This window comes from Tenebrio molitor, chromosome 1 (genome assembly GCF_963966145.1).
Source record: "Tenebrio molitor chromosome 1, icTenMoli1.1, whole genome shotgun sequence".
In the NCBI taxonomy this organism is placed as follows: Eukaryota; Metazoa; Arthropoda; class Insecta; order Coleoptera; family Tenebrionidae; genus Tenebrio; species Tenebrio molitor.
The window spans coordinates 32,619,643-32,645,916 of record NC_091046.1 but is presented as its reverse complement, the minus strand read 5'-3'; the positions used below and the strand labels follow the sequence as shown (position 1 = coordinate 32,645,916).

The following is a 26,274-nucleotide window of genomic DNA, read 5'->3' as shown; positions in this document are numbered from 1 at the left end:
CGCTTTGATGAATGCCGCATAATTGTTTTGATCTTCCACGGGCAGGGTCTGTTATATCTGCAGTGCCTGTCCGCGTAGAGCCAATGCCAGCGCAACGGCTTTACCTTCGTCATCCTAATTATTCGCTCCGGCCGCCGCTTCAAACTGTTTGTTATACATGGACCATGAAGTCGTACCGTCGAATGGCGGAGGTTTTAGTTTCACCAAAGCCGTCTCTAGTTTCCCGGATAGTCTTGTCTTAAGTCCATTTCTTTTACCTTCCCTTCGAAGTTTTCTTTTATTCGTTCTACATCTACATCTTTCTTCATTTCTCCCACCTTTTCCTCTACACCTCTTTGGATGTCCGTGACTTTTTCCTCCATTTCTTTCTTGATTTCCGTAACTTTTTTCTCCACTTTTTCCTTAAAGGTGAATTATAGGTGCTCGAGAATTCGTTTCTGTTCTGCTTTTTCTTCCAAACCCCTCTTTTCAATGTCTTCCAGAAACTTCACTTTTTTGTTGTTCTAAAAGCTTCGCTTTTTCTTTTCTTTGTTCTTCTTTTTCATGCAAACGTTTCTTTTTTTGTTCTTCTAGAAATTTTGCTTTTACTTCCCTTCGTTCTTCTTTTTCTTCTACAAGATTCTTTTGTTCTTGGAGACGTTTCTTTTATTGTTCTGCCATTTGTTCTTCCATGATCTTCCTTTGGTTTATCGTGATTCTTCCAGAAGATTCGGACATCCGCTAATTCACCAGATTTTTATGTTACACGTTTCTTTATATCCCACTTCTGACACCAATGTAACGAGTTTTATATTTGAGTTCGCTATAAAGAAACTTTATTTTTAACCGTCAATATAGGAAAATTGTAAAAATTAAAAAATTGACTTTTCTACTCTCCCCACTTTCTCATTCCACTCACTTGATTTCTTCTGAACCTACATTATCACTATTCGTATCAGTACATTAATGTGATTCAATAATTTATTGCACCTACTAAATAAAAGAAAAACCATTTGAACCACATTCAAGTTTCCCGCATCTTCCCTTTCAAGACTCAACCAATAAGGTCAACTCTCCACATCATCCAATGACATTGGAGCTTTTCGATTTTTTTGTTTATGATTCGCGAATCGTCAAATCCAAATGGACAGTTTTTCAAACTTTCAAAGCAAATTGGATGGCAGCTGGTGCTGTGTTTGAGTGTAACTATTAAATTCACAAAGATGAACGCTTTTGATGGATTAATAGACGATTTGAATAAGGCAGATTTTGATTTTATTGAAAATCATTTGAAAGATATCGACGATTTGAACAAGGTAAAATTCGACAAGAAGTGTCCGAAGCTGTGGTTAGTTCCTTATTCCCAGGTCGTTTCAAGATATGTGGCGAGAGTAAATGAATCAATTCAAGAGTATCAACGAACGGGTGAATCAGACATTAGTAATTTACTAATATCGGACGATTGCGAAAGTGGAAACCAGTCACAAGGAACAAGTAAATGCATATTTAAAACCTTTTTTAAAATTAAAAATTAGACGGAGGCGCGGGTGAGGTCTATTAAGCCCAAAATATATCATATCTGTTTACTTTTATTATGGTATAGGTTCTTGTACATTTTTATTAGTTAGGGGATTGTTGGCCGTCACCGTGCAAAGGAGAGTTTTAAAATATGTAGTAGTTTATTTAACGTGTGTAAATTGGGCTTTTTTGGCGTCTTCCTTTGATCTCCTGTCAGGTGGCTCCAGTTGTGATTGGGAATTTAAGGAAATTCTTGAACAGTTTTAGTAAAGATATGTACCGTGCGATCAAATTAAAAAAAAAAATCAGAGTAGGCGAAAATGGTGGTTTGACCCAATCAAAGCATCAGAATAGCACAATCCAGGTAACTCGATTTTTTTTTAATTGATCGCACGTTATTTCAAAATGAGGGAGGTCACAAAAGTTGATCTGTACTCGTTGACCGCTACTGGAGGAAGTCTATGAGGCCGCAGGCCGCACTCCGGTCACAGTATATTTACCCACCCGCACTACTACTAGCTAAAACAGTTGCCTAACCTAATGTCTTTTAAGGCTAACACATGAATCCGAAATCGTATGTCGTTACTTGAACTCCACGCATCAATAAACACAGGTTAGATCTCGACATATAACTGCAAAAGACATATGGATTCAAATCCATGGATGCCTCGATTACAAATTAATTTGATCGCTCGATACGTGTACAATGAATTATTCAGCATTTTGGTACCCCACAAAATTCTAATAAAACGTTAATTTTGTGATAACTACTCTACGTGATAACTGGAGCTGTTGCTGACCTGATCGGCCACCCATAACATTGAAATACATACAGAGTGGAACAAAAGTATCAAATATTGGCTGTAACTTTTTAATTTGACAATTTATGAAAAAATGTTTAATATAAAAGTTGATTTTAGTTTGTTCCTATCTTTTTTTGTTTCGCTGCTATGGCAACCAGCTTTGGTTTTTTAAATAGCACCCATACATTTTTTGTGTGATTTTCAAACAAGCGTATTATTACTAAGTAATAAAATGCAATATCAAGAATGTTGACAATTTTTGTTGTACGTAATGCATGATAATAAACCAAACAATTTTTATATTAAACATTTTTTCATAACTTTTCAAATTAAAAAGTTACAGCGACAATTCCACTCAGAAAATTTCAACCAATCAGCTTGTAGTATTTTGAATCATTGGACCAATTAGGAACGAATTACACCGATAATTTAGCATGGTCCTAAAATTATCGAAAAATTATCGCTGTAATCATCTCCACCTTCCTAAAATTATCGCTGTAATTTTCTCCTCCTTCCTCGAATTTTGATAAACTCATTTTTGATCCACAGTAAAATTTTTGTTGTTTTCAACTACGTTAACTAACGCTTTGAGAGTCATAAGAATACGTATAAATTAAAAAAACTGTAAAATCGAAAATGAAATTTTCCTTCGTGGAATTGTCATGCCGAATACAACTCGATGGTACGAAATTGCGGGAAATTTTTCTCCTCATTTTACTCGTATTTGTTTCTTAGACAATTTCCACTTGTTCGCTACGCTCACTCGTGGAAATTGTCGTCGAAACAAATACTCGTATAATGAGATCGAAAATTTCCGGCAATTTCGTACCCTCTCGTTGTATTACTAATGATTATTTGATACTTTTGTTCCACTCGGTATAATTAAAGTCACCGCCATTGCAAAATGAAACACCAATATTCCCGGCGCATCCACCATTTATGAACCGCATACCTGTTTTCATACCGAGTGGAACAAAAGTATCAAATAATCGCTGTAACTTTTTAATTTGAAAAATTAAGAAAAAATGTTTAATATAAAAATTGTTAACCCGTTAACCCCTCAGCAGCCTACGAACTGAATACATAGTTACGAACCTCAAATACCAGAGGTCGCCACTTATACTTATATTTCTGCTTCCCCTCTATCCTATACTCTTTGCATAAATATTTTGAACGGTTACGAATTAGTTTAGGATTAGGTAGTGCGCATGCCTGACGCAGGGCTGAAATGAACTACTGTTTTTTCCATATTGACCATAATATCTTAAAATGGTCACTTTGAGCAAATCTCGTCTGAATTTCATCTACAGTCGCGAGCAATAAATTTTGGTCGTCAAGGTCATTCTTTGACGCAATCGAAAATGCTCCATTGTAAAATACGTAAATGTCATAACCTAACATTATGTTGTATGACATTAATTGGCATTTTGTTCTCAATTTTTTGACACTTTGTTGACATGGGCATAATCAGGCAGGGAATTTTTTTAAATTTGTGACAATCTAACCAAATTTTGAAATGACATTGACGACCAAAATTTATTGCTCGCGACAGTACATGGTCACGGGTTATACGGAAATGCTCAAAAAACTCGTGCTCTCAATTATAAAGCAATTTTTTTTTTATTACCCTAACAACGCTCATACTACCGAGATTTTAAAATGTACTTTTTTTTACTCTATCAACGATCATCCTAACAATATTTTAAAACCTGACACGATTAGTAATTCGTTTAAAAAAATGTTTTAATAATAAAATACAAATGCTATAGAAAAAAATAGAATATTATACACGACGCTAAAAAACGCTCTCGAAGATAAAATGTCTGCGCCTGTGCGAACTATCAGTACCACCTCCGAAGCAAGAACTGTTTTTCACGTTTCAGAATCGATTCGAGAACCACTATACATTTATACAATTCGTGTTGGAACACCGAACCGAACCGAACCGTACCTACAGCTCATTCGGATAGATGTGCGATTTATAGATGGGATGCGCACTCGTTTCGGTTAGATTTTGTGGTGGGGAACAGTGGAACACAGAGCAGCCCCAGCTCTTGTCGCGCGTCGCGGTCACTTCGTGCCTTCAGTACAATAGGAGACAAAAAAAGAGTCATGTTCTAGTGATGATGGTGGTGAATCCTCTATATTTGGTGTAGAAATTTTATAAAAAATAATGTTACACTTTCATTCAACCGGCTAATGTTAATAAAGTAAAGCATTTTGTGCGTTCTACAGAGCCAAAGCAAACTTGTGGCTTGGAGTGTACTTTCTTTCGCACAACTACCGAACCTATCGCTGTCACACAGCTTCTGCTAGCGCTCTGCTTTTTCCCCATCTGCGCATCCCACGTCGCAGTTCTATCCGAATGAGCTGTAGGACGGTTTAGATTGTTGGTTCGGTAATTTTTATCTGCGCAAACTCAATACAGTTCTGAACTGGTTCTGACGCGTCTTGGAACAACCCGATTTATAATAACCCTGTATATATTTATATCGTTTATCCAGTGAGAGTTGGTTGACATAAAAATCACTAAATTCTACACAAAGAAAATAGTACCCGCCGCGCCTAAATGTATTAGGGTGTCCAGAAAGTTCTGAGCGTTTTTATGGTATTCTGTTTCACGATATAAAATAAATGTAAAATCAATTGGTAATTTTTGTTAGTTTTTTAAAATATGAAGTACACTTGTCCATAAACCATTTTATTATACTTAAATCATAATCCCTGTTTTTGACACTAAAATGTGTGCGAAAATAGTATATTAAAAGACAAGTTTCATAAGACCAGTCTTGAAGCACGAATTCAAGATTAAAAAACGAGTGGCGTAGCCACGAGTTATTTTAAAGAATGAGTGCTTCAAGTGCTCTTATGAAACGAGTTTTTTATACTATTTTTTGTAATTTGCCCTTTTTAAGCCGTTTTTAAACAAAAATGTTTACTTTCCTCGATTTAGGGATTTTTGTGGCGGTTGGTAATGTCTTAATTTTAAAAGTGAAAATTTGATCAAGTCTTCAAAATCGCCTTTTGTTTTATCCAAATTCTGTCACAAAACACGAATATGGAAGATAACACAAGTCTGCACTGATTTCGATGTTTGCATAAAATTGACAGTTTTTGAACAATTTCGACCCCCTGATTACGAAAATGATTTTGGTTTTGCGCTATCACGTCTAGTTTTTTCACAAATCGTTTTTTCTTAAAATTGAAATGTTCACCTAGAATGAATGAATTATTTCAAAATTTCGATATTGTATTATCGGAAAACAATATGGGTATTCGAAATTTCCTTGTTTTATTTGCGAGTGGGACTGCCGGGCACGAGACAAGCATTGGACTCAAAAGAAGTGGCCTTTAAGAACTAGACTTGTACCGGGAAGCAATAATAAAAAATAATTTAGTTGTATCCTAAAAAAGTAGTTAAGTAGTATTAGGTACCACCAATGCATATCAAGCTCTGTTTGATCAAGCAATGTGTAAAGCCTCTTGATAAAAATGGACAATGTTTCAAGTATTAATGTACAAAGTTACCCAGATTTCTCCAATGCCAAATTAAAAGAGGTTAGGATCTCAAATAAGATCTTTGTACAAAGGTAATGATTTTCAAAATTCTATGAATGTTGTTGAAAGGAATGCCTGGACGGCATTTAAGAACGTCATAGAAAAATTGCTTGGAAATCACAATCATGAAGACTACGAAAATATTGTAAGAATCATGTTTAAAAATTTTCACATCTTGGGATGTAATATGAGTTTGAAAGTGAATTTCCTCTTTTCGCACTTAAATCTTTTTTCTAAAAATCTTGGTGCTGTCAGCGAGGAACAAGGGGAACGTCTTGACCAAGATATAAAACAAATGGAGAGGTGATATCAAGGAAGATGGAGCGTATCAATGATGGTAGACTTTTGCTGGATGTTGCAGCGCGATGTGCCAAAAAAAAATATACAGCAGGCAATCAATTAAAAGAAGTTTCCTCACAAAGCGTTAAAGATGCCATTCTCATAAGGAATAAAAAATTTAGTTAGATTATTAACCAAGAATTATTATAAACACCTTATTTTCCTAAATAAATTGCTTAATTTTTTTTTTGTTAATTGTGAAAAAACCTGACGTGATACAAAAAAATGAATTGTATTTTTGTAATCAGGGCTCCAATGTTATACAAAATCAGTTATCAAAATCAAAACATCGATTAAAAAGTTTTGTTTTGCAGGCCTGTGAATCTTTCATGTACGCCCGCTGAAATACGTGACATTGCTAAAAGTACGGTCGCGAATTTGTTGCCTGATAAATCCTGATAAATAATTCTTTGCACATTTTGTAATTTAAACTGACACACATGACGGATCAAGCTTTGCCAACCTAAAAATTTTCGTAAAATGTTCCGTGAAATAATGGCTATAAGGACATCTCAGATGATGACGTCGCGTTCGTTAATATGTCTATTAGAGAATCAAAATGGAGGCAAATTACAAAAAGGGCCTTTAAAACACTAAAACTTTAAGGGTCGCTTAGGTAACAACAAATTCACCTACATTTTGAACAATGATAAATAGACATTTATACACAATTTATGATAGCAACGAAACAACAACAATTGACCATTTCTATATCAACGATTAATTTACTTCGGAAAAGGTATTTCAATTTACTTTTTTGGGATAATTTTGAGATTGTAGTGCAAGTATAATAAAAAATAGTGTATGATATACGTTTATAAGGGCCTTTAAAGCACTTGCGACGTTAAAAACACTCCGCTACGCGTCGTGCTCTTAAACTCGTCGCGCGTGCTTTAAAGGCTTCCTTATAAACTTAAATAATTTTCAACGAAATGTAATTTAATGTTATATGAATTTAAATGAACATTCAGCGGCAGTAGCCACAGGAAATATATGCAGAATTGAAGGTGCGGGGACGGTAAAAGAGTCTACTTGTCGGAGATGGTTTGCGAAATTTGTGAATGGGGAAGAAGGTCTTAAAGATAAGAATCGTTCGGCACGAAAGAGTCCATCTTCTTTTGTGGTGGAATTGAGCTTTTGGGACAAAGACGGTCGGAAGTCATTGACAATAACGACGAATATTTAGTTTAATTGTTTAATTTTTAAGTAATAGATATTTATTTTTATCTATTTTTCTAAAAAACGCTCAGAACATTCTGGACACCCTAATATTTCCTTCAAGCAGTAACATTTTTTGCCCTGAAATTATGCTCTAATTAATGTACCTATTCTATTCGCTGGACGAAGTATAGTTTCGAAACCGTTACCATAAAACATAACATGAAAAATTGGAAACAATATCAAATTAGCGAATTTATAAATATCCACATAACATAAACATATTTATATTACCTATACAATTGTTCAAAAACGAATTCGTCAGTAAAAGATAACCAATTCTAACAGGCACCGAAAGCCGTTCGTCGAAGGAAAATATCCAACCCGTTCAAACAAATTTAAAAAAAGAACCACCATCTTTGACAAAGCGCACTCGGCGAAATGCCGCTTTCAAGGAAATTTTGCAAAATGTCAAAATCGAAAGGGATCTTTCTTTATCGCTCACGTTACGACGACCTGAAGGTGTTCAGGGCACCTTCCAAAATGCTTACGTTAAAGTAGAAAAAATGTCACTCGATAACACAGAATGGTCGATGTCGAACGATGTCGAAAAAATGTCGGCACCCACTCAGTCAGCGCCGCGAACAAAAAAGAATACACAAATAAAACAAGCCGAAATTGATGAGCAGGTAGAAAACGATAACCGAGATTCGGATGTAATAATGGAAGATGTAACGGTGACAATTGTTAATATCGTGAATAAGGACGAAGGTGAAAAGAAACAAGAGCAAGAACGAAAAACAAGAACGAACAGAAAAGTAAAGAAGAGGAAAACGACAAGAAGTGAATCGCCTGGCGATGAAGAATGGGGCAGCAACAAGAAGAGATCAAAATCGAATCAAGAAGAAATTACCGAAATGCATTACGAGGATGCCGTTTTGGTTTTAGGACAGAATCAAGAAACAAACAATATCACAAGAATCCTGAAATCTCAAATCAATGAAAATTTAGAAGCGACACAAAACGTGAATGCGAATGAAACCAACAATGCGACCAATGCAACTTGCAATATGAATGCAACTGTTATTGTGGACAGTCCTAAATATATTAAAGATATTGTTACGGTCACAGCAGAAAATTTGATGACAGATGATGGATCTGAAGACAAAGTGACAAAAAAGAATCCTCCGAAACCGATTAGGACTGTTTCTAAGCCTCCCAAAGAAATATTCAGCCCGTTTGAACACAATCCTGTCAAAAAGAAGGTAAGGATAAGCCTAATTTTCGTTTTTAACGATTTCAGGAAAATATTTTATTCAAACGAATATTCTAGGTCGCAGCTTTTGAGAAATTGAAAGAAATTGAGGAAGCCAACGCGATACCGGCCAGGATTACGAGGACCAAAACTAAAGCCAAAGTCAACCAACAGGAAGAGCCGGAGAGCAACGAAGCAACAGAGAACGCAGTAAAGAGTGCCGTTAAAGAAAAAGCGAAGGTGTTCAAACCCCTGACGTCAAAATTCCTCCCGACATTCACCAGTCCTGCAATGAAACAGAGTCGAACGAATGCATCAAACGTTTCCAGTGAAAGTCTGTTGTCTGGTAAATCGGCGAGCGCTCTGAAAGCGTCACAAGCCGAGTACAGAGAACGAGAAAAGAAACGTATCGAGAAGGAGAAGGAAGCGAAAAAGAAACGCGACGCTCTTATTTTAGCCCAAATAGAAGAGAGCAAACGCAAACGAGAAGAGAAGCAACTTAAAGCGCAACAACAACGAGAAGCTCCAGAGAAAGAGAAGCTAAAACTGAAGGACAAACGACACAAACAATGGATGGCGGGGCAGGAGGAACGTAAACAGAAATATAAGCAGGAATTGGAGAAGAACATTTTGGGAAAGATACGTGCAATAAAAGAGAAAAAAGAAGAGCAAAGAATTGAAGAGAAAATGAAGGTGGCTACACTGGCCAAACAAAACGACGGGATGTCCAGGATGCCTCAGAAAAAGAAGTCGCAAGTTCCCTTATATTTAAGAACAGAAGCGCCGCTGCTACCGACAGATGACTGTTACGATTCAGATGCGGAAGAATACAGAAATAGTGACGACGAGTGGGCAAGTGAGAAGATTTTGGAATGTATGCAAAAGTGTCAGCTGACGGCGAGAGAGGCTGTTAAGAACACTTTCTTCTCAGTGCAAGCGCAAACACCAGACCTACAAGACATTTTTGAAGTTATCACGCCACATAAGCTAAAAAGGTCATCGAGTGCCATCTGGCACAAGCCACCAAGGTGTACAATGATTCCAACATTAGAGGACCATGTTGAAACGGATGAGTTAAATGATGAATAAAAAATGTTGTATTTTCAGATTGTTCTTTGTATTATTTTACCTAGAAAAAATAAATTGGATAAATGCTAGTTTTTGTAAGTAAAAAGCAAAACTGTTACAGTGTGTTATAGTGCAACGAGAGGAAATTTAGCTAAAACTATTCTCCTAATTTAACTTTCTGCAATGAAGCAAAATAAAACAGGTAAGTTTTTATTTTTTATACAGAGTGGTTCCGATATAACCTGCCAGAAGAAATCCAGTAATAGGTGACGATGAGTAGAACTCATATACAAAAAATGTTTCTAATAAAAGTCTCTTCGTTTTCGAGATAAAAATAATTAAAAATTTGGTCAAAATTTGCTGTGCGCTAATGAGTTAATCGACTTTAAAAAGGTAATTCTGGTTGCTTGGCTGCAATTTATTTAGCAACGGTACCTGTAACACTTATGACATTTGTCAAGTTTAATTTTAAATTTGCGAATCCTACAAAAAGTTATGAAGTCTACAAAACAAGAATACGCCGAAATTCTAGGGAATTTTGTTTTAATTGATAATTCAAGGTAACGGACCACTTGTCACCTGTTTAATGAACCCGTTCCAAAGGAGCATACTTGGGATAGTTGATGATTTTCCATACAATCAGAATAAGTCTGGCGCTGAGGGCAGTATTTCTCCACCGACTTCACAGCCTCCCTTCAAGTTGTTAACCACACATATCTACTAAATTACGTTAAAATAACTTATTTGATCGGTTTAGGCCCTATACGTGATGTTTGATGCGCTGAAAACTTGTTTTCATTTATTTTTCCCAAATTCCCTTTTTCGAGGTTTTCGGTTATATGCCCTCTAGGGTTATATGCCATTTTTTAGAGAAGCATTGGACTTGCAGCTGCCCGTCAGATCTCAATTTAAAGCTAAATAAATACACTTCAAGTTCATTGTCCATGACTTTTCTCATGGGGCGAGTATTTTTGACGATATTTAATAAAATAAGAGACGTAAACAAAAAAATTTCACTTGGAAAAAATACCCAATTTTTGAAGAGCTCTATCTCGGAAACTGCTGCATGCACAAAGTTCGCTTGGGCCTCAAACTGTAGCGAATTTAATCTAGTTTAAAAAAAGTAACTTCAACTTTTTCTTTGAGACTCACATCTTAGGAGCTATTGAGCAAAAACTGAAAATAGTGCAAAATTTTTGCTGTTCTTTGGCTACCACGCAGCGCGCACAAGTCTTTCGAAGTTGCAAATTTGCTGTTTTACTCTTGGCTGAGATCCAAACAACATATTAAAAAATCAGAACTACATGACCTTTTGCAAGGTCGGACCCTTTTTCATGTTTATATTGACTGGACTAACCTAAGAAGGGAAACAGAAATAATCAATTCAAAAGAAGCAAGAGATAATGAAGAACATCAGTTGAGAAAAAGGTCACTGCAGTGCAGCTGGACATTGAGATCAAAGAAATGCGGCTAAAACGCTTAAAAATACATAAGATTAAATTACTAATTTCCAGTTACAAGTAAAAATATTTAAAACTACGTACCTAATTCTATATTATAAAAAATTATAATCCTGCAAAATAATTTAAAATAAGTTGTCTTCTATAAGCATTCCCGTTATTTATTATTTCATTATGTGCTGGTTGCACCCGGATGTGACCATCATCAATCAACCTATTTAATTCATTCTCATCCACATCTTCTCCATCTATCCCAGGTTCGTCTTCATTATTTGCGCTTGCAATGTTATGCAATACAGCAGTGGCTGTAACTACCGGCAAAACATTTTTTAATTTTAATCTGCATCCATACGCTAATACAGGAAACCTTCTATTTGCGATCCCAAAAGTACCAGAGGTGTGAACAGAACAGGATATCTCTTATCACCTTCAGAGTCAGGTAATAATTCAAAATATTGATTAGGAATAATTTAAACAGGCATACCTAGTAAAATACAATTTCTCATCTCTCCTGCATCAAAACGAGTTTTGATATTGCTGTTATTAAATATTGTACTATCATGAGAAGAGCCTGGCCATCGTGCTACAACATTCAAAGAAATTATTATCCGAATCACAAATGGCTTGAACACTAATAGAAAAAAAGTCTTTTCGGTTTCTATACAGGGGGTCCCAGAAAAAGTGTAGGAGCCGAGGATTGCAGATTCTTCTGCGAAGTATAATGGCGTATTTGAAAGAAAATAATTTCGATCTCAAATAGAATTTAAATGATTAACATTTTAAATTGGCCAATCGTGAGGGATTTTCTAATTAATTTCTTAGGTATAAGTTACGTTGCCAAGTTAAATGCAAAAATTGAAAGTTTGGGTTTCTTTGAAAAAATATCTGGTCAACTAGTCAAGGGTCAGTGTCACATAAATTGTCACGAGAAACGTCACTTGTATTTGTCCGTTATTATTTAGAGTGTTTTTTCCATTCTCGTGGTCTAAATAGTGTTGGTGAAAATGTTTGCTCCTGATGAATACCTTGAAATGGTAATTATGTACGGCGAATGCAATAGAAATGCCAATGAGGCAACGAGGCAGTATGCCATACGATTTCCCCAACGGAATCACCCTTCGTCAAATGCATTTCTGCGTTTGATCGCACGTGCTGGAACAACTGGGTCTCTAATGCCGCAAAAAAAAAGGTCTTGTTGGCGTGCCACGTACAGCAAGAACACCTGAAGCGGAAGAAATGGTGCTAGATGCTTTTTTACAAGAACCCACAACCAGTATTCGCACGATTTCGAGACTTTATGGCGTATCCAAAAGTTTAGTTCAAAGGGTACTGAAGGAAAACCATCAACATCCATATCATTATACACAGGTACAACACTTGCAACCACAAGATTATCCTGCAAGAGTGGAATTTTGCCAGTGGTTATTGCGTCAACATGCTGACAACCCAAACTTTTTAGACAGAGTAATTTTTACTGACGATCATGTTTTACGCGCAATGGAGTTTTCAACAGTCGTAACTATCATGTGTGGGCTGGGGAAAACCCTAATGCTACGAGGCCAAGGGCTTTTCAACATAGGTTTAGCATACATTTATGGGCTGGCATCTTAGGAGATCGTATAGTAAGGATAAGTTGTAAGAATGTCATTTACATTATGGTAAAATAAATTGATTTCTAGATAGGACCTGTGGAACTGCCACGTATACTTAATGCGGAAAATTATGCTGAATTACTATTACATAATTTGGAAGATCTGCTAGATAATGTCCCCCTTCAGCATTTGCCACAGTGGTTCCAACACGATGGTGCTCCGGCACATTTTGTAAGAAATGTGAGAGATATTTTACAACACATGTATCCCAATCAATGGATAGGACGAGGAGGCCCTATTCATTGGCCAGCGAGTTCTCCGGACTTAACGCCTCTTGATTTCTTTTTATGGGGTCATATGCAAAATTACATTTATTTCGAGCCAATCGCAACTTTAGAAGAACTTAACGGGAAGATAGTAGAGGCTATAGCCACGATTACACCAGAAATGTTACAAAATACAAAAAGGAGTTTAATTAGAAGAGCCAATCTTTGTATAGAAATGCATGGTGGTCATTTTGAACAACTCCTTTAACGTTTATTTATTGTTCTGTTTGTTTTATTTTATTTGTTTTCAGTTCTCTTTTTTTGATTTATTCGAGCTATTAATAAAAAGTTCTTGGTTGCTTATGTTAAAAAATATTGTTAGTTTATTTGCCCAAAAGACACTAAATTCGTCCTCATTGCTTAAAAATTTTCCACATAACATTGTTACAATTAGAGTTATTGTGATGTAACTTCGGAAGCTCAGTATGTATATGTTCAATGGATGTTTTCTAATACTAATCTTCTGATTGTTATTTTTATTGGGGGCCATAACCTTACCAAACTGGTAAAACTATACCATCATCGTGTCATTAAGACATAATAACTACACTATAGGTACTACATTGAAAGGGCCATTAGGTCTAATAAAGAACTCAAATAGTTTCATAAGATTCTTCTCCAAGATGCAAACCTACTTCTTCACCCTCTTTCGTTTCAATTTTCAAAAGTTACACTGCGCCGCAAAATTATCGCATAAAGTAAAAATGAACCGTAGTTTTTTGTATTTTACTTCTGCGATTTTCTTATGCTGAATCTCTTGTTTAGTAGCAAAAATCGCCATGTTGATAACTTCTAAAGTTGTTTATTATGGAAAGTTTGTATTAGTGTTATTGGTCAATTTCGTAAAGCATTTTGATTGTGGATTTGAGAGACGGTTAGTAAGAAGTTTTGGTTCCTTCAGTCATAAATTTCGAAAATGAATCCCTACGAACGTTTAAGATGACATACAACAGCCGAACAATGTGCATAAATTGTTGTACTAGCCGAATACGGTATTAATCAACAAGATATTGCAAATGGTCTTGATCTGCACCAGTCAACGGTATCTACAGTTTTGCGTCGTTTCCACGAGACAGGAGAATACTCTAGATGACCTAGACAAGGACGCAGACAGTCGTTGAAACACAGGACTCTGACTGTTCCAGCTTTGCAAGTTATGACTTTAGAAAGATATCAATTCCAAATTAGTGCAAATACTGTTAGAAGATTTGCTGAACACGATTTAAGGCCCAGGATACCAGCAAGGGGCCCACAGTTAACAGCGGCTCACCGAAGAGTACGATTGCTGTTTACCCAAAATCACGTTGATTGGGAATTGGATCAATGGGGTTAGTAATGTTCTCTGACGAGTCCAGATTTTGCCTGGATCAAAGTGACAGACGTGTCCGGGTGAACCGATGCTCAGGAGAGCGATATGCTCAATGTAACATTATCCCGAAAGTCAATTTTGGAAGAGGTTCCGTTATGGTTTGAGCAGGTGTCACTTTCGACGCTCGCACAGAGTTGGTGGTGCTAGAAAGAGGAAACCAAAATGCGGCGACGTACATTACCAATATTCTGGAACCTCATATTGTCCCATTCCGACCATTTATTGGGATGACTTTATTTTTATGCATGATAATGGTCGACCGCACGTTGCGGGAATAGTGCAGCATTATTTCTGTGAGGTCAAAATTGGGCAAATGCAATGGCCAGCAAGGAGTTCAGATCTAAACCTCATCGAGCAATTGTGGGATCCTACAGATAAAAGAGTTAGAAGGTTACCAAATCCACCAACAACTCTTCATCAGCTGTCTTTGGGTCTAACTCAAGTTTGAGAAGAAATTAAGCAAAGAGTTATACAAAACCTCATTTTAAGCATGAGACAATGTTGTGCAGCTGTAATAAAGGCACGGTGTGCCAACACGCACTATTAAATGTTAAATTTCTTTGTTTTCTCCGAATTTGATTTTTTTTATTTTTTTGTTTTCTTCATTTCTTTGTTGTGTTCTGATTATTGTAGTGTTTACTTTTATAAATCTACTTCTTTAATACTTTACAGTTCGAAATGTTGTAACTGGAAATAAATTTGGCTCAAAAACACGAGTTTTCAAATTATGCGTTAATTTTGCGGCGCAGTGTATTAAAGCCATTTTGCAGAAGTTGTGTCCAAACTTTCCAAGATATTGCATTACTTTTAAATGTGTTGCTTGAACAATTTGCATACTTCGTAGCCACTCGTAGCATACACGCTTTCCTTTTAGAGACGAAATTTTGAATTGAAATTGAAATTGACTTGTCAAATGCCATGAATGACGTTACTAATTTACAGTAACCAGATGAATATTCATGGCTTTGCATCACCCTATTCTTCTTCTGTTTCCTAGCGATCAAAAAATAGGTAACAGCAAGGTATGACCGAGGCTTTCATAATTGGTCAGTTTCAAGCCTTTATAACTCAAACGTTTTTGGACCCTAAACATTTTTTCTTTCAATATTAGTATTAGCTAACGTAGCAGAAAATGTGGTTAACAGCTCCTACACTTTTTCTGGGACACCCTGTATATTTCAGCATCCTCGCCACCTATGAAATAATTTCTGCAGAAAGAGAAAACCATACATGACATTTTTACCAGGTGATTTTATTTTAATATGTGTGCAATCCAAAGCTCCCACATTTGGAAATCTAGCAACTCGAAAAAAACCTTCTTTGGTCACTCCTTTCTCTTCTTCGGTAGAAGGAAATTTAATAAATCTTCTGTATAAAGATGAAACAGCCCGCGACACTTTGTGTATGCCTGCCGTTGTAGAGTCCATGCCCATGTAGTCAGCGACACTATCTATATGGCTTCCAGTGGCAAAGTATCTTAACATGGTTAACAACTGATTTAGTGGTGATATACACTGATTGCTACAAGACATGTTAAAAAAAAAGATTAATCGTGAATTTGATATTTAATAAAAATATATTACATGTCCAAAGGAAACTCCAATTGATTTTCTAGCAAAGGCAAAATTTTCATCACACTTTCTTTGGTAAGGCGAAATTTTTTAAAAAACTTGTAATCTGGCAAGCTATTAAAATGATTTGCTCTGATATTAATGTTTCGAGGAATACCAAATTCAATTAGTTCTATTTCTTCCAAATCGTCAAACAGTTCCACATCCATTATTAAATTCATATTTGTTTCTTTATTTTGAATTTTTTGGATTAACAGAACAATTATAAATTAAAAATGACACTTCAAACTGTCATATTTGCCATAACGTTTTCTAAAGTGGAACTTGAGTGGAGGTTTAGGTACCACTCAATATAAGGTATACTTAAGTAACGCTTCTGTAACGGTGCAGTTCACCTTGGCTAATAAGTTGAACTTACAGCTTTAAGTACAAGCGGTGCAGTTGGCCCTTAATCTCCAGTATTGACCGAAAGTCTGAGTGGCTCCACTTCTTGCGCGTCTATAATCTTTTCTTTTCGCCACCGTTTTATAATTTCGTTTGCAGTGTGCTCTACTGATATGTTCCATACTTCTGGGGTTACTGTAGACAAGGCCTCTAACCACATTGACTTTATGTTGCCATCACCATATCTATCCCTGCCAATATGGGAATCGTAGTATTGTTTACAAATTCCCCATACTAATTCAATTAGGTTGAATTGGCAGTGATACGGTGGGAGTCTCAAAACTTTGTGGGCATGTTGAGTAAGTATTGTATCAATTACATATTCCTTTTTTTTACAACTGTTCCTTGCAATTCCAGAAATTCAGCTTTCAACTTTTCTTGTTCATGTGGAATGTTATTGGTGTTACGCCAATTCTGAATAGCTGCCTTTTTCGAATTGGAAGTTGGAAATTTTATTGAGTATTTCTGAATGGTAGGACGCACTATCCACTGTGAACCCAGGTAAAAGCTGTGTTTCTATCTATTTTTTTAAAAGTTCAGCATTCATCGAATCATGGTAGGTATGTAATTGTTCTTTTGTTTGTAGATGCAAACAACAGGTCAGCTCCTTCAATGAACTCATGCCTGGATCCTGCATTAAGGACAATAAATCGCTTGCCCTCAGATCCAGCCTGCTTGACGTATTCATATCTACAACCTCTGCTACAACTGACGTCAACCCAATGTTTAAAACTTCCTTTTGCAAAAATCCAAGTTTCATCTAACTAAATATACAAATCAAGTATGACCTAAGTACCATGTGCTTCTGTTCACAGCCACGGATTTCACAGCTTGACAGCTTCTGTTCACTGTTCACAGGTTCACACAACGCTTTTTCATTGCCACTTTTTTTGGGGTGATCAAGAAGGACTGTTTAGTTTAAGTTGGTAATACTGAATTTTATTTTTAAATAGTACAAGTCAAATTTGACATTTCAAATTAAATTAAACATGCTGGTGAATCGTTCGAGAGAAGAGTTAATTTATGTTTAAAGCAAAATGGGGAGCACTTCGAGAGTTTCCTTTAGTTAATTTTTACTCTCGTGTCAAAAATAAATTACTCCCTAGGATTTAGGGATATTCGTTACTAGGTTGCCATTAATTTGGTCAGGTTGATATGGGTTGGAGGCTATGTGGTTTCTGGTGACAAACAAAAGATTTCCCAAAAATGTAAGGCAGCAAGTTAATTGTAACAGTTGCAAATGACTAATTTTTCTCTAAGTGATAGATGATTTTTCGTTTCACAATCAATTTTGGTTACTGGCGGCATATTTATTTGAATTTAATCTCTCAATTCAAAGTAACCAACCTTTGGCTTTCAAAATTACTTTTGAAAATTCTAGTTACACACAACATGAAAAACGTTATTTCCCTAAAAGTTCGAATTCTAGGGAGTAATTTATTTTTGACACGAGAGTAGATTATTATTCCGAATTCCAACTTTGATTTCTTTTTGCCGTTAATTTTTTTTCTCATAACCTACCATTTTGTCGTTATTAATGCTACGTCAGATATCTGTCAAATAAACCCACAAAACATATCCGGTTGCAGTTTTGTAAATAACCGAATAAAAAAATGTTCTTAATTGTATTGCCAACTTAAACAGTCCTTCTTGATCACCCGGTATATAATAATATACCGGGTGATCAAAAAGGACTGTTTAAGTTGGCAGTACAATTAAGAAAATTTTATATTTCGGTTATTTATAACACTGCAACCGGGTATGTTTTGTTGGTTTATTTGACAAATATCTGATGTAGGTATAGCATTAACAACGACAAGCCATCAACAACCGAAAGTTACTCCTGTTATACGATTTAAAATACAATTCAGTGTTACCAACTTAAACAGTCCTATTTGATCACCCCGTACTAATTTTAGGTATTAAAAAGGCCCAGGAGTGCTAAAAAAGCCCAATTTACACACGAACGAGTTGAATACAACGTTTTTTTGTTCGACGAGCCCCTTAAAGGCTCCATATCGCTTAGAATATTTAAAATTAGCTTGACGTTTCGTTTCTTTCGTTTTGACAAGTGGTGACATTTATCAAAATCCGTTCACATAGGAGATCACAAATTCTGACAGTGTCGAACAAAAAAATTAATTCACTACTGCAGAACACGCGTTACTATTTAGAAATATCGCAATATTCATTAAAATTAAATATAAGTAATTAATAATGATCACACGGTATTAAAATGCATTAAAAACAAAATACTACTTCGTTTAGTAACTTTCACTAGTAAGGAAAAGGTTGGTAAAGGCAGGGAACACAGTAAAGGTATAAAATGAGAAAAATAAATATCAAATATCCCTGTCCTGTAAACTGTCAAAATAAAAATTGCGGTGTTGTGCGGGTTCTGCCAGTCATTGTAATTTTTGAGTTTACAGGAATTTGTGATTGTTATACAAAGAAATTTGAAATTTTTTGAATAAAGTCAAACAAAATGACCCAAACAGAACCAGAACGTGAAAAAAGTCTTCAGGACTACAGAAAGAAACTGGTAGAACATAAAGAAGTGGAGTCTCGTTTGAAAGAGAGTGAGTACATACTTCGCAAATTATAATGAATCCATAAAAGTTATGTGTATATTATTAAATAGTGCGAGAACAACTCAAGGATCTTACGAAGCAATATGATAAATCTGAAAATGATCTGAAGGCACTACAGAGCATGGGTCAGATAGTGGGTGAAGTTCTGAAACAGTTAACTGAAGAAAAATGTAATAATTTATAACTTCTTTGGTCATATTAATTAATTAATCTAATTTACAGTCATAGTTAAAGCAACTAATGGTCCACGTTATGTGGTGGGTTGCCGCCGTCAACTTGACAAGACTAAATTAAAAGCAGGCACTCGAGTTGCACTTGACATGACTACCTTAACGATTATGCGATATTTGCCTAGAGAGGTTGATCCTCTTGTTTACAATATGAGCCATGAAGATCCTGGTGATGTTACTTATTCTGCAATTGGTGGTTTATCTGAGCAAATTCGAGAACTGCGTGAAGTGATAGAATTGCCCCTTTTGAACCCCGAATTATTCATGAGAGTAGGGATAACTCCACCTAAAGGTTGTCTCCTTTATGGCCCTCCTGGTACTGGCAAGACATTGCTAGCAAGAGCAGTAGCATCGCAACTTGATGCTAATTTCTTAAAAGTGGTTTCAAGTGCAATTGTGGATAAGTATATTGGAGAATCAGCTCGATTAATCAGAGAAATGTTTAATTATGCCAAGGATCACCAGCCCTGCATTATATTTATGGACGAAATTGACGCCATAGGTGGTCGTCGATTTTCTGAGGGTACTTCAGCTGACCGTGAAATCCAGCGAACTTTGATGGAGTTGCTGAATCAGATGGATGGTTTTGATTCTCTTGGTCAAGTGAGTTATAATTTTAACATTAATGTAACATTATGTGCCCATATGAATTGAGTAATATACAAAAAGTAAAGTATTTACCAGTTGTTTACCTCATAGGTAAAAATGATAATGGCAACAAATAGACCAGACACACTCGACCCAGCTTTGTTGCGTCCAGGACGCTTAGATCGTAAAATAGAGATCCCTCTGCCTAATGAACAAGCTCGTCTTGAAATTCTTAAGATTCACGCTGGACCTATTGCAAAACATGGAGAAATTGATTATGAAGCCATTGTTAAGTTATCTGACACATTTAACGGCGCCGATTTGAGGTAAATATTGTATTTTATTTGCATTTTTTTTAAATGTAATGTATTATTTATTCGTTGTACATTTGTAAGTTTGCTGTCATAACATTTCTAAAATGTATAATTCGTGTGTGAAACTAGTGGTGGCACTATTGGCAGAAGCAGAATAATTAAACGAAGTAGGTAGTATAACCCATAGCCTCCTAGATCAAAAAGTTCAGTCACTTTTGATCTAGGAGGCCGTGGTGTTATCTCACGCCAGGTCTTGAAGGTAAAATTGACGACCTGCTGTATTATAACCGCCGTGTTCATTTGATTAAAAATGCATTATGAAAATGTTTCCGAGAAAGAGCCAATTTCCGCCGATGAGGGCGCCACAAAACGGGCGCTTCTAAAGAATAAAAATGCGGAAAAATAGGTTTAGACATGATTTTAGAGTTAAGATTGAGTACAGTAAATTCATACATATTTTCTTTCTGATACAATACTGAATACAATTGTATTTTTTGTTCGACACTGTGAGAATTGAGAATTTTCTCCTGTGTGAACAGATTTTGATAAATGTCACAAGTTGTCAAAACGAAACGTCAAGCTAATTTTAAAGATTTTAAGCGATTTGGAGCCTTTAAGGGAGTCGTCGAACAAAAAAACGTATTCAACTCGTTCGTGTATAAATTGGGCCTTTTTTGGCACTCGTGGGCCTTTAAAACGCGAGTGAAACGAGTGTACTCATTTATTCACATCATTTTGATGTTTTTTTATATGGAGCGGCAACCATAAATTTTACATTTAGTTTTTACGCCTACTTAGAATACAATCATTTATATCGCGCGTTCAAATGAAATCCTGGGCTGGGAAGACGTTGGAAACCGTCAATTGTCGTGCTTTTTTAAAGCGTAGATTAATTGGAGCATGTTGACAGCTAACCTAAAATTTAGAACCAAATTTTTTTTCTTTTTTTTCTTTCTTTGCAGTGTTTTACATCAAAAATACCGTGTGAGCAACAAGTACTGATTGAGTTGGCAATAAATTCTGGTGATTTTTGGTGACTTTTATGTCATGTTCCAACAAGAAAACCATTTTATTAATAAAAGATTACAAAAACCAAGACGTTTAAATTTGAAATGTATACCAGGTGTCAATATTGTCAATAAAACAAACCGAAATAGGTACAATTCACAGTCTTGAAAATTTTATGTAAATTTTTTTTTGCCAACTGTAACAGTTATTGTTGCTCACCCTGTAGAATATCCCGATTAAACATAAACAAATGTCATTCGTGTCAAACGGCGGGAAATTCAAACTTTACACTGTTCTAAACGGTTTAATTTTTCCAACGTCTACTCAGCCCAGGATTTCATTTGAACGCCCGATAATAACCCTGTACAAAGTTGTCAAATTTATCCACAACCATTTTGAATCACCCATTAGTTGCATATGGAACTATGTGCTCGTATGTTTTTATGTTTTATCTATAGTAATTACGTCGTTTTCAGAAACGTTTGCACAGAGGCGGGTTTGTTTGCCATTCGATCCGAAAGAGAATATGTCATCCAAGAAGATTTCATGAAAGCCGTTAGAAAAGTTGCTGATAACAAGAAACTAGAAAGTAAGCTTGATTATAAGCCAGTTTAATCGTGTATTTTAATTAATTAATAAACATCTATTCATTTTGTCTACTACACGTGATCGGTGTATGATTACTGCGTTTGTACTTCATCATCCGTTTTAGAGTACTTTGCCTTGGAACCACTGCGATGTTTACTGCTTGACGGTGCGTCTAATTTCCTGTTCGGCGTTACCTCTTCAATTTCTGAGTAAACAGCGTCGTGTACAGTCCTCAATTTTTCTTTTTGTCTTTTCTGAATTTTTTGTCTGATCAACTGTTTTTCAACTTCAGGTAAAACAAAATGATGAACCAAATCTGCAACTGTCTCTTCCTCTTCATTGATGCTAACATTTAATCTGAAATCGCGAAATTTTAAGAACTGCAGATTTACAGAGAATCACTTACGATTCTTTCATTCTGTAAGCTTCTTCGTCAATTTTTTTTGCTAAATTTTTCACATACTGTTTTGCTTCTTCATCAGAAACAAATTCTATACCTTCCCGGATAATATCTTCGAGATATACGTCGACAGTTTCTTGTTGAATTTTAACAATCTGTTTAAACATTTCATCGTGTTCGCGCCTTCGTCTCAGTTCACATTGTCGACGTCCAGCCTCGGCGGCTTCCCTGTCATATCGCTCTCTCTCGAGTAGAATGCATATCGCGTGTGCACGGCGTTCCTCAAGTAATCGACGTAATTCCTTATTCAGGAAATCCAATAAAGAACCCACGATGGTACTTTGCAATTCATCAAGACTCTCTTGCAACCTGAAAAGCTAGAAACGATTGTTTCAAAATGTAGTAACCAAAATGAATGCTAAGCTAGTTAAATTAAAAGAACCTTTTCTGCAGCTATTTGTTCTTCACGTTGTTGTAGTTTTATTTTCATCTTATAATCGTGAATCTGGGCATTTTCCTCCTCTAAAAGCCCACTTGAATACTTCAATTCTTGTATCAACTCTCTGCATCTTTCGCGACCTTCATATATCTAAAAATGATAAAGTTATATTTTCATTGTTTCAATTTCGAAATTGTAACGTATACATGCATTTGAGCTGCGCGGCCTTTTATAATTGACTGTATTAAAACCATTGCTTGGTAGAAGTCTTCATCTCCGTCAGAAATACCTTCCACTTCGGGGGTACTGAGGGCCGATGGAGGACTTTCGATCCTTCTTATTAATGTACACGGCTGCAGTGCGTGTTTGCGTAGTGCTACAACAGTGTTTCTGCAACATGTCCTTAGCACATGATTTCAATTTACCTAGTAATTCTTCATGAAGTTGTTTAAGCACAGGAGCCGTCCATTTTGTTTCTCGCATACATAATCGTGTTCCTTTCATCTTTAAGCAGACACAGTCTTTAATTTTGGTAGCTCTGTGAAGCCACGTCGGTAATGTATTAAAATCTTCAACACCTATTAAAATACATCGGAAATAATTTGGTTCACACATTCGAACTGGTTACCAGCAAATTGAGCTTTAAATCTCGTGATTGCTTGGTCAATGACCAAGTGCCAACGTTTCGGATGTTCTCCGTGTCTCATCATGGGGCCATATATTTCAGAGGCATGACTGATGTGCTCCTCAGCAACGTTAACTGAGTGATATTTTGGATTAATTCCTGCATGTTTCAGGTCCAATTTTCTCAATTCTAAAACAATTTTATTATTGTGGTTTACTCGTGTTATAGTGAGTACCTCTCTGAGTCTTGTCACGAAGCTTTTTCAGTTTTTGTTCCTTTTCAGCGTATTTCATCTCGGCAAACATCTTTAATTTCGCTTCATTTCTGTTTTTTGATTTCTCATGCAATTCATTTAACATATTTTCCAATAGTTTTAATCTGAGATCTTGAATGTCTTGTATCTCCTGAACATTTAATTTAATAGAAGAAAATTAATAACATATTTCACCATCACCTGTTCTCTGAAAGCCCATTCGTCTCGTTCCATTGCTGCAATTATATTTCTTCGTTTTTCCAAATCTGCGGCATCTCTGACTTCACATCGTTCTTCCCAAGCTCTTTTCATTCTTGCTCTTTCTAGTAGCTGTACCTCGTGCACACCAGGAGGTAAACCACTGCCTACGAGTTTTATAATTAACAAATGATTTATGATAGAATTAAAATATGTTTTACCCCATTTGAGAAAATCGAGTTTCAGCAGTTCAGGTTCTGTGTCTCCGGTAACGACAAAAGAAGGTTCCCAAGGAGAAGTTTGAACAGAGGATTCTCTAAATATGGTTTGGTTTTTTTTATTCTTTTGCTTCGGTTCTGGCTTGGGTGATTTCTGTCCGAGCGCTGGATGGCGGAGATCCAATTCCGGTATAAAGTTTTCACCCACATTACTTTTAATAAAATGGAAGTATTTAAAGCGATCAGCACCAACCACATCTGGTTTTCTTGTTTGTAGTAAATCAAGATTTGCTTGTAATTTAGACTTGTAAGCTCGAATGCTTGGAGGTAAAGCGGCTGATTTTCGTCGCACATATTGTTTACGAGGGTGATTTGGTAGATCTGAGAACATGTTTGCAAAAATGGGACATATTTGCTACAAAGTTAGGAATTAAGCTTTCAGTTGAACTTTGCATTCTAAGACTTACAAATTTTGCGGTTGATAATTTTGCGAGTATTGCGGCCTTGTAGTGGTCTTTGGGCCCAGAAACCACGAATAAAGGATCTGCATCATAAAAATGTAAAAATTAATACAAATTTATAGGTTGACAAAAAATTTCGATACAAACCGTAAGCATAATCGTGCGGTCTGAAAGGTGAGGGTACAGACAGCTGTTTTACTGATCCAACTGCCATAGTATGCGTATTACTTTTAGTGCAAAGCACTGAAGATTATCTAATTGCTAACGTTAACATCGGATGTCAAATGATTGTTCGTGACGGTTTCCTAGCAAGAAATTTGATCAATACTCGTTTCGATCACTACCTGGTACCTTTTTCTGAGTTAAAGAAGTTTTAATAAGACGAGGTCTGGAGTCTCATTTTCACAATTTTAGTTCACATCTGTGGTATAAGACTACCTCTAAACTACCAAACCATCTGTGATAATGTTTCGTTTTTCGTTCAATGAGCGTCACATGATTTAAATATTTCGAAGGTGTTAGCTTAATCCTGGTTAAGGTGCCAGTTCTATGGAATTTGAAAACGATTGTTTTTCTACCGTACAATCAATCAAGAAAATCTGTTATCGAGTAAGCTTTGGCAATGTTTGTGATTGAACTGCACCGATAATTGTCAAATAAAAAAAAAAGAAAATGTAGCGGAACCACTTGATTTTTTAATGGAAGTACTAATCATTTCATTATGCAATAACGAAACATTATTTTAGGAAAATTTCAAACCCGTAGCTTTATTTTTAATGGGTGGTGCATTTCATATGAAGTATGTATTTATGTGATAACACTTTTCACATTTTTTGAGATTTTGTAATGAACAAAACAAGTGCTTATTCACAATGGACATAAGCTTGACATAAGGCACAACAAATTCATGATACATGCAGTGGATACATTATTAATTTTTACGTAACTTATGAGAAGCGACCTCAGTGAATATTATTGTTGTGTACAAAAAGGCATGAAGAAAAATATTCGAGTTATATGGACACATACATTATTTTCCAATTGCCCAAATTTACAAATTATTTTTAGGTATCTCTTATGTATTTCTTATGTCTTATGTCCATTATGAATAAGCACTTAGAATTAGGTTTAATAATGTACTGGAATGACTGGAAGAAGTAAAAATCAACATTTCAAAAATAAAGCAGTATTTATTGCAAAAATCCAGCATCAGTCAATACAGTTTTGTTGTAAATATTTTCGTTGTCTTTATTTATCATTTCCCAACAGTTTTCAAAATTCTTATGAAAAGCCTCAACAACATAAACACTTGACGTAAAAGTAACATCTTCAAAATTATTCAACACTGTAGACATTCCTGCAAAATTCATCGAACCCATGCACACAAAACCATTGTTGACATTGTAATCTTTTACCATATATTTGTAGTGCATGATGTTATTTAGGTTTTCAGTTTTATCAACATAAAGGGCAATTCTGATACCTAGAGAAGTTACATACAATTATTTTAAAATAACAGTTATCTGATTTGCTCACCAGCTTTTTGTAATTCATTATAGTGTTTATTGGAACCTTTAACTGATAAAAAATTAGCAATTAATCTAACTTTGACACCTCTTTTAAGAGCATTCTGAACAGCATTCAACAACTGCTTCATTGTAAAAGTCATTACAGCTATATCTAGGGTGTACTTTGCTGTATCGATGAAGTACAAATATGGTTCTAAAAATCGGTCCAAGTTGTTCGTATCAATTGTAATTTTATAGTCAGGAGGCCATCCCGTTATCTGCTTTCTAGAATACATTATGGTGCAATTGTGTCTTTCATAAAATACTTCCTGTTCTTGGTATTGTTTGCCGAGGGTTATGTATGTTTTATATAACTTTTTCCACAAATATAAAGACGATATAAACAAAACTCC

The 26,274-nt window shown here is 35.7% G+C and overlaps 3 protein-coding genes and 2 long non-coding RNA genes across 5 annotated transcripts; 3 read left to right on the top strand and 2 right to left on the bottom strand.

The window, feature by feature from the left end:
- Positions 1 to 1,090: 1,090 nt before the first annotated feature.
- Positions 1,091 to 9,716, top strand: LOC138124121 (inner centromere protein-like). The gene is made up of 4 exons (XM_069039071.1): positions 1,091 to 1,295; positions 1,347 to 1,473; positions 7,704 to 8,620; positions 8,689 to 9,716. The coding sequence occupies exons 1-4, from the start codon at positions 1,098 to 1,100 to the stop codon at positions 9,697 to 9,699; spliced, it is 2,253 nt and encodes a 750-aa protein (XP_068895172.1). The 5' UTR covers positions 1,091 to 1,097; the 3' UTR covers positions 9,700 to 9,716.
- A 5,345-nt stretch (positions 9,717 to 15,061) lies between these two features.
- LOC138124154 (uncharacterized) lies at positions 15,062 to 16,150 on the bottom strand. Its single transcript, XR_011157036.1, has 3 exons — positions 16,009 to 16,150; positions 15,669 to 15,946; positions 15,062 to 15,619 (listed from the first exon to the last, which is right to left on the bottom strand). It is a non-coding gene; the product is annotated as an uncharacterized lncRNA (long non-coding RNA).
- A 138-nt stretch (positions 16,151 to 16,288) lies between these two features.
- On the top strand, positions 16,289 to 17,327 carry LOC138124159 (uncharacterized). The gene is made up of 4 exons (XR_011157037.1): positions 16,289 to 16,363; positions 16,417 to 16,739; positions 16,798 to 16,941; positions 17,027 to 17,327. It is a non-coding gene; the product is annotated as an uncharacterized lncRNA (long non-coding RNA).
- Positions 17,328 to 18,785: 1,458 nt separating this feature from the next.
- On the top strand, positions 18,786 to 21,835 carry Rpt4 (Regulatory particle triple-A ATPase 4). Its single transcript, XM_069039088.1, has 5 exons — positions 18,786 to 19,019; positions 19,082 to 19,201; positions 19,254 to 19,864; positions 19,961 to 20,175; positions 21,648 to 21,835. Exons 1-5 carry the CDS (start codon positions 18,926 to 18,928, stop codon positions 21,784 to 21,786), a joined length of 1,179 nt encoding a protein of 392 aa, XP_068895189.1. The 5' UTR covers positions 18,786 to 18,925; the 3' UTR covers positions 21,787 to 21,835.
- LOC138124133 (cilia- and flagella-associated protein 91-like) lies at positions 21,762 to 25,126 on the bottom strand. Its single transcript, XM_069039077.1, has 11 exons — positions 24,501 to 25,126; positions 24,360 to 24,436; positions 23,896 to 24,307; positions 23,678 to 23,841; positions 23,459 to 23,627; positions 23,227 to 23,412; positions 23,024 to 23,176; positions 22,805 to 22,974; positions 22,602 to 22,748; positions 22,166 to 22,536; positions 21,762 to 22,116 (listed from the first exon to the last, which is right to left on the bottom strand). The coding sequence occupies exons 1-11, from the start codon at positions 24,565 to 24,567 to the stop codon at positions 21,852 to 21,854; spliced, it is 2,181 nt and encodes a 726-aa protein (XP_068895178.1). The 5' UTR covers positions 24,568 to 25,126; the 3' UTR covers positions 21,762 to 21,851.
- Positions 25,127 to 26,274: the final 1,148 nt, after the last annotated feature.

What these genes read in the sequence shown, in the direction of transcription:
- LOC138124121 (XM_069039071.1), top strand. Translation starts at nt 1,098, where the DNA reads ATGATTCGCGAATCGTCAAATCCAAATGGACAGTTTTTCAAACTTTCA. An exon ending in ATATCGACGATTTGAACAAG is followed by an intron (nt 1,296 to 1,346) that starts GTAAAATTCGAC and finishes CCTTATTCCCAG; the next exon opens with GTCGTTTCAAGATATGTGGC. An exon ending in AAACCAGTCACAAGGAACAA is followed by an intron (nt 1,474 to 7,703) that starts GTAAATGCATAT and finishes CAATTCTAACAG; the next exon opens with GCACCGAAAGCCGTTCGTCG.
- Rpt4 (XM_069039088.1), top strand. Translation starts at nt 18,926, where the DNA reads ATGACCCAAACAGAACCAGAACGTGAAAAAAGTCTTCAGGACTACAGA. An exon ending in ACAGTTAACTGAAGAAAAAT is followed by an intron (nt 19,202 to 19,253) that starts GTAATAATTTAT and finishes TCTAATTTACAG; the next exon opens with TCATAGTTAAAGCAACTAAT. An exon ending in TTTAACGGCGCCGATTTGAG is followed by an intron (nt 20,176 to 21,647) that starts GTAAATATTGTA and finishes CGTCGTTTTCAG; the next exon opens with AAACGTTTGCACAGAGGCGG.
- LOC138124133 (XM_069039077.1), bottom strand. Translation starts at nt 24,567, where the DNA reads ATGGCAGTTGGATCAGTAAAACAGCTGTCTGTACCCTCACCTTTCAGA. An exon ending in ACCGCACGATTATGCTTACG is followed by an intron (nt 24,437 to 24,500) that starts GTTTGTATCGAA and finishes TTTATGATGCAG; the next exon opens with ATCCTTTATTCGTGGTTTCT. An exon ending in AATTATCAACCGCAAAATTT is followed by an intron (nt 24,308 to 24,359) that starts GTAAGTCTTAGA and finishes CTAACTTTGTAG; the next exon opens with CAAATATGTCCCATTTTTGC.